Source organism: Narcine bancroftii, chromosome 6 (genome assembly GCF_036971445.1).
Source record: "Narcine bancroftii isolate sNarBan1 chromosome 6, sNarBan1.hap1, whole genome shotgun sequence".
NCBI classification, from domain to species: Eukaryota; Metazoa; Chordata; class Chondrichthyes; order Torpediniformes; family Narcinidae; genus Narcine; species Narcine bancroftii.
Window position 1 is genome coordinate 167110262 of NC_091474.1, and position 18305 is coordinate 167128566.

Below are 18305 nucleotides of genomic sequence, written 5' to 3' on the forward strand. Positions count from 1 at the left end.
ACCCGACCTTGTTGGTTTTCGTGCAGTTGGATAATCATGTTGAGGAACTTTGGGGGACATCCGATGCGCTCTAGTATTTGCCAAAGCCCTTTCCTGCTCACGGTGTCGAAGGCTTTGGTGAGGTCAACAAAGGTGATGTAGAGTCCTTTGTTTTGTTCTCTGCACTTTTCTTGGAGCTGTCTGAGGGCAAAGACCATGTCAGTGGTTCCTCTGTTTGCGCGAAAGCCGCACTGTGATTCTGGGAGAATATTCTCAGCGACACTAGGTATTATTCTATTTAGTAGAATCCTAGCGAAGATTTTGCCTGCAATGGAGAGCAACGTGATTCCCCTGTAGTTTGAGCAGTCTGATTTAACTAAATATTTCACTGTATTAATCATTATAGTAAACGCTGATGTGATCTACCAAGATCATTGTCTGAAGATGGTGCATAAAATCATTGAGGACCCCAGCACACAGCGTCTTTCAGCTGCTCCTGTCGGGAACAGCAGTGAGAATGCTGAACAAGCAAAGAAACTGCTCACACCGAGACTCTCATATTCATGAAACAATATTTATTTGTATAGATGAATACTTGTCCTGCATACAGTATGCATTGTTTGTTTGTATGTGTGTTATGGCTGGTGTTTTGCACCGAGGACTGGAGAACGTTGCTTTGTCAGATTGTACTTGACTTGATTAAAAATTCTTAACATTTATTGTCATTTTGCAGTGATGTCACAGTGCAGGATTCTCAGATGCAATTCACAGTTTGTTTCTGCTACATCACATCTTGACGATTCTCTGAATGAAGACTTCTGTATTGCTTTACGGTTTTACTCACAGTGTACTCAGAGATCTTCTTGGTTCTGCCGAGGAGACCTGGCCTACCATTCTGCTGTGCAAGGAATTGAGGATTTAATGATCAAGCATAACTGCTCAAAGGATGGAGAAGTCTCATTACCGAGACAGCGGGTGCCAGCTGACAATCAAGAAAATCCACACCTGCCAGACACTTGCAAATATGAGAATAGTTTTTACTTTAAACAGCAGCAGAAACCAACCTACCTTCACTGTGGCATCTTTGGGAACCTCCATATCCGAACATTTTACAATGATTTTCAGACTTGCCAAGTTCAGGGCGCATGGCCAGTGATTGACAACAATTATTTATCCCTGCAATTGACAAATGCACCAATCTCACCACATCATAACATTTCAGCAATCAGCAAGGTGATTTCCTTCAAATAGCTGGTGGATTTTGTGGCCAGACATTCTCACTGCTGGTATAGTACACTGGAAAGTTGGCTTATTTAATTGGCTTCAAATTTAATGCTCATAAATTGGTATTAACACTCAGTAACAGAATAGTAAATATGCAGACGATACTAAGATAGGTGGAATACTGGATAATGAAGAAGGTTTTCAAGGATTGCAGAGGGATTTGGGCTGCTTAGAAAAGTGGGCTGAAAAATGGCAGATGGAATTTAATGCTGATAAGTGTGAGGTGCTTCATTTTGGTAAGAAGAATCAGAATAGGACATACGTGGTAAATGGGAGAGCATTGAGGAATACAGAAGAGCAGAAAGATTTAGGAGTAACGGTACATCGTTCCCTGAAGGTAGAAACTCACGTGAATAGGGTGGTGAAGAAGGCTTTTAGTATGCTGGCCTTTATCAATCATTGCATGGAATATAGGAGTTGGGAGGTGATGTTGAGATTGTATAAGACGTTGGTGCGGCCTAATTTGGAGTTCTGTGTGCAGTTCTGGTCGTCTAATTATAGGAAGGATATAAACAGAGTGGAGAGAGTGCAGAGAAGGTTTACCAGAATGTTACCTGGGTTTAAGCATCTAGAGTATAGGGAGAGATTGGACAGATTAGGTCTTTATTCTTTGGAGCGTAGAAGGTTGAGAGGGGATTTGATAAAAGTATTTAAGATTATGAAAGGGATAGACAAAGTGGATGTGGATAGACTATTTCCGTTAAGAGGAGGAAAGATTAAAACAAGAGGACATGAGTTAAGAATTAAGGGGCAGAGGTTTAGAGGTAACATGAGGGGGAACTTCTTTACTCAGAGAGTGGTAGCCGTGTGGAATGAGCTTCCGGGAGAAATAGTGGCGGCGGAGTCAATTGTATTATTTAAGAAAAGGTTGGACAGGTATATGGATGAGAAGAAGATGGAGGGTTATGGGCATTGTGCAGGGAGGTGGGACTAGAAAGGGGTGTTTGGTTCAGTGCGGACTAGAAGGGCCTAATGACCTGTTTCCGTGCTGTAATTGTTATGTTAGTCATTGAAAGAATAGAATTATGTTAATTTCCACTGATGTTATATTAATGATGATAATCAGAATGATTTTTTTTCCCCCAACAGAATGGCTGTAGTGTTCACCACTGACATATGCAGTAGAAGAAGAATAATCTTGTCTGTTACAAATTCTCCAAATTCAACTTGGTCATAAATACCATAAATACCACCCTAAATGACAAGGTCCTGTGTGTGGCATGTGGGCAAGGAAGAACAGGCCGTCCCTTTGAAATTGCTTTCCCAGTTTGTAAAGCCAAGCAGCAGGCATTGCTGGCTAGCTATGAAAAGACAAAAAGCCTTTGAATACTTCCAAATATTCCTGGTTAGATTTGAAAATAAAAAGGGTCAGGAAGAGCCCAAAACTGGCAACATAGCTAGATTTCTAGAAAAATTCAATTCCATTTCTACCTAAACAGGATGATCATCTACACTATCAAAATATAATAACAATAATAAATTTCATATATTAACTGCCCAATAATAATATCTAAAGTTTGGAAGAGACAGACCTCCCTCCATTCCTTTTGATTCTTTGAACTATCAGTTTTATTTATGTGAGGCTGTTTGCCTTCCCATATATATGAATAAATAATCAAAGCTAATGAATCAAATTAAGTTTTATGAATAAAAATTGATATAGATTGGAACAGAAACAAAAATTTAGATGAACTATTCATTCTAATTGCAATAATTCATCCAATTATCATTATACACAGAGGTATCCATCATGACAGTGATTCTTTAGTATGTTTAATTAAACCTAAAAAAATGATTTTAATAAATTCTTACAAGTCTTTATAATTGTAATTCCCAAACATTTGAACTGGTCTTTCACTATTTTGAAAGGGAAAGTGACATAAACTGCTAAAGATCCTTTAATGACGAACAATTAATTCTTAAGAAAATTTATTTTGTACCCTGAAAACTGACTAAATTGAGCAAATAAGGATAATTTAGTTGGTAGTGAAGTTTCAGGGTTGCAAATAAACAACAAAAGATCATCTGCATACAAGGAAATTTTATATTCAATTCCCTTTATAAAAATACCACTAAATTCTCTACTATCCCACAAAGCTGTCACTAGAAGTTCCAAACTAAGATCGAAAAACAAAGGGCTTAATGGGCAACCTTGCCGAATTCCCCTATAAAGCCTAAAAAAATGTGATTGTTGCGCATTTGAGCGTATTGAAGCACTTTGACATAAATACATTAGTTTAATCCACTTTATAAAAATTGGACCAAAGTTGAATGTCTTTAAAACTGCAAACGCACCTTTCCATTCAACTCAGTCAAATGCTTTTTCGACATCCTGCAATAAAACACATTCATTATTGGGTTGGAAGGAAAGTATTATATTCAATAACTGAAGATTATGATCACACAAGTAATGGTTTTTGATAAAACATGTCTGGTCAGTATTGATAATTAATGGTAAAATATTCTCTATTCTATGGACAAATTTTAGATAAAATCATATCTACGTTAGGTAATGGTCTATAAGAGGAACATTCAGTTGGTTCCTTCCTTTTCTTCAAGATAAGGGATATATTCACATCATTAAAAGAGAAGGGAAGTTTCCCATCCTTAAATGAATCATCCAACACAGAACTTAGATATGGTACCAGAGATTTAGAAAAAGATTTCTAAAATTCAACAAATAACCATCTGGTCCTGGGGCTTTACCAGATTGCAATGAAGAAATGGCTACAATTAATTCATCTTGAGAAATAGGAGCTTTAAGACTTGTGTGTTTATCTTGTGAAATAGTTGGTAAATTCAAATGATCTAATAAATCCGACATAGAGGTAATATTGAATTCTGAAATATAAAGTTTAGAGTAAAATTCCTTTAAAATTCCTTTAAAATCTAATTTATTTCAGAATTATCTCTAGTCATTGTACCATCATCTCTCCTAATCTCAGGGACATCCCAGTGGCTAACCATTTCAATTATGCACCACAGTCCCACACTGAGTCTGGCCTTGTACACTGCCAAACTGAGGCCACCACAAATTGGAGGAACAATACTTAATGGGCACTCTCCAACCAGATGACATTAACATTGACTTTTCCAGTTTCCATTAGGCCCTTCCCCTGTCTCTCCCTCTTCCCCTATCCCTCTGTCTTCATTCCTCCAGTGCCCCACCCCCTTCCTTCTCTATTCAGTGAGTTACACCCCTCCCCCATCATCTCAGTTATTTTTTCTTCCACCTTTGCACGGTGCTCCTCCACCCAACTTTTTGCTGCCTACTTTTTGCTCATACTTTGATTAAGGGCTCAAGCCTGAAACATTGGTCATAGATCTTTGCTTCCTACGGATGCTGCATAACCTGCTGAATTTCTCCAGCAGTTTTGTGTATTAAACTACAATCACAGCAACTGCAGACTTTCTTGTTTAACATTAATTCAACTTGCCACATATCTGTGTCCTTCTCAACCATTCCTCTCCATTCCATAGAACAGGCATGTAACTCCTACACCAATTTGAACTTTCTCTTATTCAACAAGTGAATTTCCTAGCATAATCAGTGTAATTGGTTCTCATCCTTTCTCAGTGCAAAGTAATAGTGAATAAGATTAGACTGTTTCAGAGAATGAGAGTGGCAAAGAATTTAAAATTAAGAGGCAAATTATTTTTCTTTCATTGGTTTACAGGTTACAGCTATTTTTAAGAACTCTAAGGAATGCATTGATCAGAAAGTGTATCAAGCCGAAATTGATAATGTTCCTGCTGCATTTGTTGATGGTTCTGTAAATGGTGGTGAAAGAAATGGAGCAAACAGTCTGGTTATAAAGAAAAAGATGAATGCTAGCCACGTGGAGATCCAAGCGAGTTACATTGGCACAACTTTGATAGTGCGCCAGGTGGGTCATCACTTGAGCTTTGCCATCCTCATGCCAGAGGAAGTGGCAAGTTCACATATGGAGGAGTGGGACCTGCAACTCTGCTTATCAGGTTGCCCTTTTGAGAAAAGGCTGTCCTGGAATGCTCACCTCCACAATGTACAAAGGGCCAAAGCAAAATGCAAAGAGGGACTGCCAATAGAAGATGCTTACTTTGAGTGTTGTGTCTTTGATATTCTGGTGACTGGTAATCCTAATGTTTCACTATCAACATTCAGAGCTGTGGAAGATGCAAAAATGTTATACCCAGATAAGGAGTTGGTTCATGTGTTCAGGAACTATGTGCCTCGTGGACCAACCCCTTGCTGCCTTCCATTGTTGACTTCTGTGCTATGGATACTCTTTTGCAACAAGGATATTCTCTTTTAAATCCTGGGCGTCTAAAAACTGAATCCAAATCTGAAGTTACAAAGGATGTTGTTGAATTTACCAATAATGAACACCACATGAGAACTCCACCCTGCCTTGTCATCTTTTACACTTAATTCATGGTTTTGAGATCAAGTTGCTACTTCAGTCATTCAGCCGCCACACTGAGATCCTTTGAGTATCTAATTCTTAACACACAAACAATGATTCTAGCTCCAGTTTCAGACTTATATTGTCACCAATGTGGAAATGATCATAATTATCTGAGTTTATATTTACAATTAAGCTCAGCTAATTATGTACATTGCATTTTTGTAGTCAACAAAATGTTGCCTACTCTATTCACTTTTCTGTCTTGTCAGATATCTACAATGCACAGTACAATCCAGAAGCTTCAGTCAAACAATCAGCCACAGAGAAACAGAAACTACAGATGCTGGAATCTTGAACAAACAATAGAGGAGCTCAGTGGGTCAGACAGCATTCATGGGTAGAAATGGTCAGTCAACATTTTGAGTATCATGTATATCAAAGGGAAAAAAAAAGCAGGGTGGGGGGGCCAAGAGGTGATAGGGCATTGAACAGGGTGGAGGGTGAAGTGGAGTGACAGGTAGAGGGAGAGACCACTGAGGGGGAATGGAGGGAGGGGGGGTTTAGAGAGAAAGTATGAACTGGAATAGGTAAAAAGATGGAAACAATGGAACCAGAAAGAGGTGAGGGTTACCAAAATCAGAAAAAAAAAGTTCATGCCACTGGGTTTAGGGCTTTTCTGGAGAAATATGAGTAGTTTTTCCTCAAATTTACATTTGGCCTCACTCTAGCAACGGATGTGATTGAGGACAGACATGTCTATGTGGGAATGTTGAGGGGACTTGAAATGATAAGGCCAAATGTAAACTTGAGGAACCAACAGACTCCCCATAAGAGTCAAGAAATTGCCTTATTTATACTATAAATAGTACTAACATAAGGCAATGTTAGGGCTGCTATTCCATAAGACTTTGTTAATCAGTAGTTTATGTCATTGCTGACCTTTTACTTCAGCAAGTAATTAATGATAATTGTTCTGTGCAAGCCACAAAATCCACAATCCAGATACAAGATTGGTTAACGATAAAAGCGAGTAAATTTTTCCACACGGTTTGGTGAGAAAGCAGTTAACTGAAATTCATTCCGATCTGAAATATGGATTTGCTAAACAATTCCTTTCACAAGGTCTGAATACCTGTAAACATTTTCTACTGGCACCCCCTACCCTTTCTGTTAGCAACTGGCATTACATTCTGTGTGACCAAACCTTGTTATAATGCACAAATTGGGTACTATTGCTCAAAAGATACATAGAAATGGTCAGTTAAATTCCTACCAAAGAAGAAAAGATGTACAAAACTGCTTTTCGCTTGGAGTAAAAGGATGTTCTGCTGCTTCTTGCATGAGAATCCCTGAGCAGTGTCGGTGGCTTGTCTCACCTTCATTAATGTGAGTTACAGTCTGGGTAGGTTTGCTGCCGGATGTCTATCAAACAATGTCTGGTATTAATTTCCTTTGGAAAGACTTGCAACTCTAAGTGTGTAAAATAACAGCATGTTTATGCTTGGTTTCACTGTGCTTCCCAGTTATATCTGTGGAGTAATGTGGAGTATATATTGGATCTATTCAAGTAAATATCTAAAAATGATCAGTTAGCTAAGAATATATTATAGATATAAGGATAAATTATAGCACCCTACATGATGTCAATGAGGTGCTAAACTGGGCAATAAATTATATTTTACATCTAGTTGTGAATAGGAATATTCACACAGATAACCAAAGAGATAGATATTAAGTAGCATCAAAGCAGAAAGAGGTATCCAGACACAGTTGGTTAGGGTGTGAATACGATAGTTTAGGGCAGTGGTTCTCAACCCTCTTTTGCCTAGGTTTCATTTTAATTTACAAAAAAAACATACGCCCCACCATTAATGGAAAAGTTATATATTCAAAATAAGTTTTAATTAAATAATTTACTGCAAGTGTATTTCAATGCAATTAAGGTCAGGAATACACTCAAACACATATTTCATATTCATCTTCTACTTCAATATGTCAACCATCTCAAATACAGACTCCCCGACTTATGTCCATCTCCACATATGGCTGAAATTTTTTTTGAAAACTGTACAGGTCATATTCTCCCTTGTTCCTGCCAGGAGCCCAATGTGCCCGCTCCTGCCGGGAGGCTGATGACCCCACTCCTGCTAGGAGCCCAATGTTCCTGCTCCTGCAGGGAGCCCGAGGTGATGCCAGGTAACTGGGGCAGTGGCATCACCTCATAAACTACATTGTGATTTGGAATGCATGCGCAGATTGCTGTTTGTTCTCTCTGCCTCTTCAATCTCTCTCATTCCCCAGAGAAGGAAATCTGCATAATTAAAAAAAAATGCTGTTGGGTCCTTCAAAGCACGTTTCCTTGACATCACTAGAGGAGGAGTTCTGAAATGAAAATTTACACGATTACAGTGAAAATTGGACTTATCCGTGGAAAATAATGCCTCTTGCAAGAGCTGGGTGGTGACCAATCTCTCATGAGAACTGGCCTTGGTGGCCACTATGTTGTATTTAACAAACTATAGCAGGAATAGAGGGCAATTCTGATATATGTCCATTCTGAGATATGACTGCCGGCCAGAACGGAACATGAATGTACGGTGGAAGTACCTGTAATTACAAGTGGCTGGTCATCTGCGGGTGATTGTACAGATGGAGAGGGGTAGCCAAAGACTGATTTGAAAACATGATAGATAACACTGAACAACAAAGATTTTACTTCCAGAACACCTTTAGGTGTATTTTATGTAATTTGCTGAAAAATTGTCTTAAAATTTCTTATCACATACCATTCTTTAGATGTAACCTATTTTGTAATTTCCTGTCATATTTTAAGTCTACTAGTATATTGCCCACAAGAAAGCTGTTCTGGTCAGTCCAAGCATCCCTGGGCATGCATCCAATGCAGGTGTTTTGCAAATGTTGTCTTAGCCCTGGGCATGCTCAGCCAGGATAGATGCAGACAGGCTTTAAAAGCATCTCACCTCGACAGATGCTGTGCATTGCATTGATATAGATTGCACACATATTGATGCACATATTCTTCAGGAAATAGCATAGTGAGTGCAATTAATAATATCTTTAATTGACCAGGAAGATTCAATACAGCAGAAATGTTTCATCAATGTTGCAACAGCTGCAATACATTCTTTTGTGGCAAGTAGATGCTTAAGGCTCAAAGACGCAGCATGACTGCACATTAAGAAAGCCTATGAGCTCTACTTCAGTTGTAAAATTGGTGACCAAGACAAACCTTGGGCTCCTCACATTTGTTGTGCAACATGTGGAGCTGATCTGAGAGCTTGGCTCAGCATCATTATGTGATTAAACATGTTAAATCCAATAAAAATTAATATTTCTCCAACTTCCTATATGATACAGAAAATCTGAAATTATCTTTGTGTTCAGTTTGAACAGGAAGCAAACCTTTTGAAAAAGCGTGTTGTCCAGTCTAATCCAGACAATGATTCAAGAATTGCTCCTTCAATTTCTACTTGTCTTTCACTTCACAACAGCCACAGTATTATCCTTTTCAAAGCTGTTATGTAATTTCCATGCACAGCTGCAGATTACACCCATTTTCCAGGGATTAATGCCAGTCACTGCTAACTTTCTATGCAAATATTCCGATCCAGCAAAATTATTTGGAAATGTTCTCCAGACCTTAGGTTGGAAAACAAACTTCTTTCATAAAAGCACAGCCATTCAAAATGTTCATTTTCTCACTCCCCTAATTTCATCATTCTATATAGGAATTCCACTATTGAATTTTGAAAAATCACAGGTTTTAAATGTTGAGATATTAATAACTAAACTGCATCACCCCATAGATTATGATCTAACTGAACATCTCTAATTATTAATCCTTAATTGCATGACTTCCAGAGTGTGGAATATCATCAGTGTCCTGACACAATCTTCATCCATTTGAGTAAAAAGGTGTTTAAAGATCAAGGATGCAACACAAAAGTTTGCAGATGCTGTGATTTTAATAAAAACACACTGTCAGTCAATTCGATAATGAGACATAAGCTGAGAATATGGGCACAATTTAGGAAATTCTTTGGCTATCTCAATGTTTCTCTTGCTAGCCCTATTATAAAGAATCATCTTTTTCAACCGTCTATCTTGGATTCAGTTTTCAAGGAGTGTGTTAGATTGGGTACAGTTTTTGGGATCTGTATATTTGAGGTAATTTTGCTTCATTTGAACAACTAACAGTTAAATTCAACTTTCTTTACAGGCATTTTTTTTAGATACCTACAAATTCGGCATTTTGCTCAGTCCAAACTTCCTAATTTTCCTCGAATTTCTGAAACCAATATCCTTGATTTATTTTTTGATCCAAGAATATGTTCTGGGAGCGGGATCAAGAATGAATGGGAGCATGATTTAAATATATTGATTCCACGTGAAGACTGGGATACCACACTTGATCTGATTAAAGATACTTCTTTCTGTGCATGACATTGTTTACTATAAAGTCATACATAGGATACATATGTCCAAAGTTAAACTGAGTTATTTTTATTCTGAAGCTGATTCACATTGTGATAAATCTTTGAGGCTTTTCTCATTCATATGTTTTGAGAATGTCCAAAACTAAAAGAATTTTGAGAACAATTCTTCCAAACTTTATCAGAGATTCTTAGGATTAAACTCAAACTGTGCCCTTGTATTGCTTTGTTTGGTTATTCTCAAGAGGAGAATATTTCCTTGAAATTACGTTTAAAAATAGTAACTTTAACTGAATTGATAGCCAGTCAAGAAAATTTGATGAAATGGAAAGATAGCTTAGCACCAACTCATATGTAATGGGTACAGGACATTATGTCTTGCTTGAGTTTGGAAATAAAAATAGATATAACATTAAAGAGATCAAGGTTGAACTTGACAAGATATTGGCTCCATTCATGTACACTATCATAATTTGAATAGATAGGCGGGGTGCTCTGGGGGGGTTTCCTGTCCGATGTCCAGGAGCTGAGACTCAATTCTTTATATATTATTTGCTGGTGACTGTGTTTAGAGGGAGGGGTAGGATAAGAATGGGGGGGGGGGGAAATTCTTCTTTTCTTTCTACTTTCCTTTATAAGTAGAAGAGATTAGTCCAATTAGATAACCAACAATGAATATATCATAATATTAGAATATGAGGTGAAGTTTTCATGAGAATTTCCATTTTATTCGAGCATTGTGTACAAGACAATGTATAACTTATCATTCATATTCCGTATTGCATTATATAAAAGTTATGTAACTAATATGTAGACAATATATAACATAATATTTCTCTCTACCAAATCAATAAAAATATTTTTAAAAGAAAAGCACAAAAATGCTGGAGGAACTCAACAGGTCACGCAGCATGCATAAGAGGTAAGGATTACATAACCAACATTTTGGGCCAGTGCCCTTGCTCAAGGTAACTTTAACCCCTATGGACACTGCAAGACTGCTGAGTTCCTCCAGCATTTGTGTTCTTACTATGTTTAAAGATCAAAATCTCAACTTCATTAAATAAACTTATGGTTCTGCCCTCATATGTGCTTCTACAACTTAAGCCAACCTACAGGAGATAATTCAAGGCACTGGAGCAATACCAACAATGCAATCTCCAGAAAATATAATGGAGGATAAGGAAACCAACATCAATATTCTACCCTAGGCAACATCCCCATCACCAAGGGTCCAATTACACCTCAGTTTCTGTTGGGGTAGCCACATTTTTAATGCCAGACATTTGACTCCCAAAAAATAAATTTTGAAATTTGTCACAGGAGGACAGTATGAGAAGAATGGAGGAAAAGATTTAAAGATGTTTTCAATTCCCTTGAAAGCAAAGCAAAATACCTGGCCAATAGCCACTCAAAATGGTAAAGAAGAATTTAGAATGACACAAAGAACTTCAAGCCCATGTAATGGGAGCACATAGAAGCTTGACATGAACTGGAGAAGGAATACAAAAAAGATTGCCTTTTGGTCCTCCTCCATCTGTAGTGGAGTCATTAGTCAACATCAAACTCACAGCACTAGGGAGTCAGCAAGATATCCTGAAGGACTGGACAAGTAGAAAAGGACAATTGCATAATTAGGATTGAAATCAAATTCTTTTCTATTTTCCTTGTTTTTAAATTTAAAACTGAATATTCTTCCTTTTCTCAGCAGAATTATCCATGCTCAAGGTACAAAGGGGAATTTAAAATAACACAAAGCTGGAGAAACTCAGCAGGGCAAGCAGCGTCCTTTATATAGCAAAGGTAAAAATATACAACTGACGTTTTGGGCTTGAGCCCTTCATCAAGGTATGGAAGGAAATATCAGCAAATGTCTGAACAAAAGAGTGGTCGCAAAGGCAGGAGGTGATAGGTGGAGCAGTGAGGGAGGGGATAGCACTGTTTAAGGAGAGAAGGGATGGCTAGGGGAAGTAATGAGGAAGGGAGGGAGGAGAACTGGAAAGCTGAAAAGAAGAGGAGGGGATAGAGGAGAGCAGGTTAGCAGAAACTGGAGAAGTCAATGTTAATACCATCTAGTTGGAGAGTGCTTTGCTGAGCACCTTCACTCCATCCGCACCAATGACAAAGAGCTCCCAGTAGCAAACCATTTCAGTTCTGTATCACAATCCCACACTCACATGTCTGTCCATAGTCCCACCAAGACCACCCACAAATTGGAGGAACGTCTCCTGATTTTCTGTCTGGACACTCTCCAGCCAGATGGCATTAATGTTGACTTTTCCATTTTCTGCTAACCTGCTCTCTTCCCCCTCCCCCTTCCCATCCTCTTTCCAGTTCTCCTCCTTCCATTTCTCTCCCTTCATCTCGACATCCCTCCTCTCCTTGATCCCTGCTGTCCCCTCCTTCCCTTCTCCACCTATCACCTCCTGCCATTGTGACCACCCCTACCCCCCATACTCTTTTGTTTGGATGCCTGCCGACATTTTCCATACTTTGATGAAGGGCTCAAGCCCAAAACATGGGGTAGTTTTACCTTTGCTATATAAAGGAAACTGCTTGACCTGCTGAGTTTCTCCAGCTTTCTGTTTTTACTTCATCCATAGTATCTGCAGATTTTCATGTTTTGCTTCTTACAAAGGAAGAAAGGAATAGTTGGGTCAAATGGCATGTTCCTATCTGTATAATAAATATAATCTTGTGTGAGCTCCATTGAGCATATTTTTTTAACTGTGGAATGATTGTCTGACTGTTCTTTAACAAGATCTTGAACACAATTACAATTGCACATTGACAAATTTCAGACTTCTCAACTAGTGATATCGTACACTGAAAAGACAAATGCTGGAAATGCACAGCAGTTCAATCTCAAAATATCTAAAAGGAACAGGTGCATTGATGTACAAATATTTCAAATTTTAAGCACTAAGCAACATTTTGCAGAAAATCAGTGATCACATTTATCAGTATACTGAATTAAAGCAAATGTAGTAAACATGCATTGAAATTTTTACATCAACACTTGTAAAAGCAGCTGATGCGACCCACTGCTTTCAGACTTTAAGGTAATGTGGGTTGCAAGCATATTTGTTGCAGAGCAAATAACCAGTTTTAAAATACAAATACTGCATAGCATGTTAATCATTTTTTGTAACAAGATAATGCAGAGTAGAAGTAAAATTGAAACAAGAAGCAAATCTGTAGCATATTGTCATTCAAATTACAGTACTTTGTATTTTCTCTGCAGTATGTATTCAAGTCAAGTTTTATTAAAGAAAGTGCAGTACTGTAATTGTTTACTATTTAGTTTATTTTTCAATGTGATCTTTTGCTTTATAGACAATGTATTCTAAAGAGCAACAGCATTGATGGAAAAATGGCAACTTTAAAATATTAATTGTTGCACTATTGGCTGCTTAATTACAATCAGCTGATAATTACAAATATAACAAAATACCTTTCAATTATTCTTGTATTTATTCTTTCAATTATTTAATAAGAGGCACTTTGACAAATTCTGCTTTGCTAATGGAAATATGACAGGAATATAAGCTCTATTGTGAAGAATACTCTGCCAACCTTTTGCAGGGAGGTATATCGATGTAATAACATGGGTATTATGAATGACATACTACTCAACTTCAAGATGTCAGTGATAGAGAAGACTAGTCTATCTCACAATGAGATAGATATCATCAATACAATCAACCTATAATTCCAAAATAAAAATTGTTAAAGTTTACAAGTACCTTTCAAATAAATAAGAATTCATGAGGTAACAGCTCTGTTTTTCTATAGTATAATCTCAAACCTCTGTGCATTTCATGTCATCTCAACAAATTTAAAAATGCCCTGCTGAAATGCAAGCAGCTATCCAGTGCTATCTGAAAGGAGTTTATGTGATCTCCCCATGTCTGGGTTAGTGTTCCCTGGGTGTTCCGGTTTCCTCCCACCCTCCAAATCGTACAGGCTTGTTGGGTGCAATTGGGTGCATGGATTTAATGGCTGGATTCAACTTCTATCAGGCTGTAAATAACATTTAAATTTCTGATCGTTTTCTTTTCAGAGAAGTGCAGTAGCAATATGAACAAATAAGACTTACACATTCACTTAATTCAATAGGGTTATCCATTTCTGAATCATCTCAGACCTGATTCAAGTTCACCTGGCCCTCATAAATCAAATGTATGGATTTATATGCAAGATCAACCATAAGACACAAACATTTCTGCACAAAATTTTCATATTTATTTTGAATGTAATGATGGGTATACATCTTGTATATCAGCAACACTTATTCAGACCAAATAGATTAATATTTTCCATTTCCTGGTTAATGTTCATGTCCCCCCCCCCCCCCCCCATTATTTTAGAAAGAGAATGACCATTTGTTTCTCAGTTACAAGCAAAAAAGCTGCATTTCAATGCCAATTTGCCTTAAAGTTTGCGTAATGGTAATTAAGTTAGATTTTTTTCCCCACACCTAAGGGCATCAGGGGTTACAGGGAGAAAGCTGGGGAGTGGGGTTGAGTGGGTTGATGGATCAACTCATGATTAGAATGGTGGAGCAGACTCAATAGGCCAATGGGTCTACTTCTGCTCCTGCACCTTGCAATCTTGTGATATCATTAAGATAAATCTGATTACACCTTAATTTTTTGGCCAATAGTTATGTTCTGATTTGCTCTACAATGAGTTATTTGTACCCACCATGAATGGACTCCATTCCTTCCATCATGCTTGCATTGATGACATTCTGCACAGGTGTCTCCAGAATGTCTTCCCTCTTCCTGAATCATGGCTTCCACTCAACCTGTATTTCATTTATTTCCCCACACCAATGCTCCAACCCTCGAAACTGTTCTGCTGCTCTTTATGTTCCACCCTTCCCGACTACACATTCAACAGTTCATCCTTTACAATTTTCACCAACTCTTACAAGATTCATCACCAGACACATTATTTCCCCTCCTCATTCAGCATTTCAGTGTGATTCATTCCCTTCATATATCCCTGGTCTGCCCTCTTGTATCCACCAATCACTTCTATCTAACAACATTTTCCCATGCATGCACAGGAGATATAACACCTGTCCTCTTTTTCCATTATCCTGGAATCTTAACAGTATTTTTCAGGTGAGGCCATTTATGCTTCTTCCAATAGTTAAAGTCGAGCTCCTGTCAAGATACAAAAAGTACAACCAAACCACACAGACTTTATTCGAATTACGCTAGCGGGAATGAGCAGTTTGTAGTGTTGGGTAGACAAGGTCTCATTCAAAGAACACAGTCACAGGGTACAATATTTAAGGCATTTACCTCCATACAAATTGAATAACATTTCTTTGAAGGTATTGCTACAGCTTGTTTTACATTTTGCATATCTCCTTCCTAAAGACAGGGAAATGATATGTTGTTGGTCATTTGATCTCATGTACCAGTTATAATTAAGAACATTCTTCTGGTATACAAAAAAAATCAACAGAGGTCTGGAAGAGTTGCTCACAGTATCTATTCTCTGGCACCCTGATTTCTGGTTTCCAATTTACACATGTAAATGGCTAATTTCATAGTAATCTTCGTGCATCCTGCAGGAGTGGATCCCAGCCTGAAGACTCACCTTTCAGGTGGCAGCTCTAAAAGGCTGCTGCAGCCCACCTGAAAGGGCCTGTTTTTCCAGAGTGCCTCCGCATCTGAAGGAGGCGGGTCACCTGGTGCCAACCATCATAAATATGCAGCATAGCAATGGCCGTCTTCCCGACCCATAATCCCCCACGCAGGTGGAACTGCTCTGTGTTTCTCACACAGTTCCAGCTGGGTGGGGGTTTATGGGTCGGGAAAACCGCCATTACTATGGTGCATTTTGAGCAGCGGAGAGTGGCCCCAGTAAAGGAGTGGCCAGCCGGGTTGTGACAGCCTGCACCGGCCACCCCCGATAACCCCCACCGGCCGCCCCTGCCTCGCTGCCTGAAGCCCCCCGCCCCGCTGCCCGACAGACTCTGCGGTGGGGGACGTCGGGGCAGGGGCGGTCGACAGGGGATGTCAGGGCAGGGGCGACGGATAGGGGGGCTGTCAGGTCGTGCGGCGGGGGGCTGTCAGGCAGCAGGGAGTTGGGTCGCCGGCTGTTAGTGTCATCAGCTCTCCCTTTAGATTCTTGAAGTTCAGCACTGAAACAAAGCCATTCGGGGACTGAGTGGTGCTGGACGCTAATTGCAGCCTTTAGATCGCGTCAGTTAGCTCTATTGTGTTAAAGGTCAGGCAGGCATTAGGAAATGACTCAGTAGAAGAGGTGAGAATTGATTCCTGTCTGGAATGTCCTTGGTTGCTTTTTCTCTCCCATCTTACTGGCAAAGTCTGTGTGATAATTTCTTCATCATAATTCCCTAGATATTCTATAGCTAATATTCTACACAATCTCAAGTACTCCATTTATTGTTCACAATGTAGACTCCTCCACAATGGAGATCTGTTAATCATTTTGCAGAGCACCTGACTCAGTCTGCAGAGTGGAACCCCAAGTTTAAATATGCCTGCCACTTTCATTCATTATCCCTTCCATGGCCTTTTGTAACAAGGGCCAACACAGGCTTGAGGAACATCTAATCTTCTGCCGTGGTACACTGGAGCCAAGAGAACTTGATATGAGGTAATAATAATTTTTCTTACTGTATTAGAATGTGTCACTTCTACCCATCATCATTTTGGCTCAGTGCCCCTTCTATTTGTCTAGTCTGGTCAGCACGTTATACTGACAAAGCACCACAGTCTGATCCCAACAGCCACAATGAAGTTCTTTGACCATGATAACAAGTTTATTGTCATGTTCATATGCACAAAATTCTTACTTGCTGAAGCCAAACAGGCTTTTGTTTAAAAAGTCCAATAGCATACATTAAAATAAAGTCACTGAATAAAAAATAAATAAATATTCGAGTACCACAGTGAAGGAAAAAAACGGAGGTTTTACAACAGTGTAGACAGACCTTTCTGTGGCATTGGAGCAGTCCGAGTGATTAGCTGTTGGAAAGAAACAGATCTCGAGGTATTTTTCTTCGGGCTTCTCTACCTTCTACCCTAGTGGGATGTTCTGTGCCCTCCCCCACTTCTCTGCTACTGAAAACAAATTTCTTGTCGCTTGTTCAAAGTTCTGTTGAAAAGTTCCCCTGAAACATTAACGATTCTCCTTTCAACAGATGCTACCTAACTTGCCGAGTGTTTCGAGTAAATGCTGTTTGATTGCATTGTGGAACATTTGGCGCATGATATCTACGAATATACTCTGCTGTTATTCACATCCATATTCCTTCCCATGGTTCTTAAATCAACCGTCTGCTTATTTTAATAGTAGTCTCTCAATATTTTCCCCCACCGTTTTCAATTATTTCTAATCTGGAGTCCACTAAATTACTAAACATGCACATTCACACAAAATCTTCCCAGTAAGAGTCCTGATTTAATCTGAAAGGTTGCCTGCATTTACAAAGACCATTGATCATAATCCAGTCGTCATGGGACACGGTTCTCAGTGGGGACATTATCGGGACGCCTTGGATGCGGCGGCCACCCAGATCGCCAACTCCCCACAGAGACAGTAAGTGGGAGTGAAAAGTCGAGCTCAGCATATATTTGATAGGCATTGGGGGAAGTTCCAATAATACTCCCAATAAGAAGCAACAACTTTATCATTGTTCTTCTCTTGAAACCAAATTTCAAGCAGGTTTTGCGTCTGGATTTGCAGTGATCCGATATCCGCGATATTGTCTGCCCCGACAACGGATCCGCCACTTGGAAGGACGTTCGGAGCCAAGTCTCTGAGCTCGCTGGAGTCCGGGTGAGAACAAGCCCCGCTTTTGCTGTTCTACAAAGGTATCAAGTTTGGCAACACTTCTGACTCCCGTCGTTTTACAAAGGGAATTCAAATGATTATTAGAGATAGAAAACGAATCATAAAAATACTTTGAAAAATCAAACTAAAAGCAATAATATTTAAAAATTCTAGCGGCTTATTCGTGTCTTCATCTCAAGTATAAAATGTCCATTCAAATGAATTGATTCATGGATCCTGCGATGGGTCTAACCTGGTACAAGGTGCATGAACGAACCCCCAGCGTTATTGTCGGATTAACTCCTGGTACCGAGCGGCCAGCAAACCGCAAGCTGAATTTGATCGGTAGGTTCAAGAGATCCGCAATTGCAAGAATGTG

The 18305-nt window shown here is 39.0% G+C and overlaps 1 protein-coding gene across 15 annotated transcripts in view; it reads left to right on the top strand.

Annotated features, from left to right (window-relative positions):
- LOC138736712 (repulsive guidance molecule A-like) overlaps nucleotides 1-10655 on the top strand; it is a 44335-nt gene extending 33680 nt beyond the window's left edge. For 13 of the 15 annotated variants that reach the window (XM_069886650.1, XM_069886638.1, XM_069886641.1 and 10 more), the window contains 2 exons: nucleotides 713-1212; nucleotides 4941-5647. In XM_069886650.1, coding sequence (XP_069742751.1) covers nucleotides 713-1212; nucleotides 4941-5558 — 1118 coding nt within the window. In that variant the 3' untranslated portion in view covers nucleotides 5559-5647. Of the gene's footprint in view, nucleotides 1-712; nucleotides 1213-4940; nucleotides 5648-5920; nucleotides 6058-9891 lie in introns of those variants that run through there. The other 2 variants (XM_069886652.1, XM_069886651.1) reach the window with 2 other exon arrangements.
- The last annotated feature ends 7650 nt before the right edge of the window (nucleotides 10656-18305 follow it).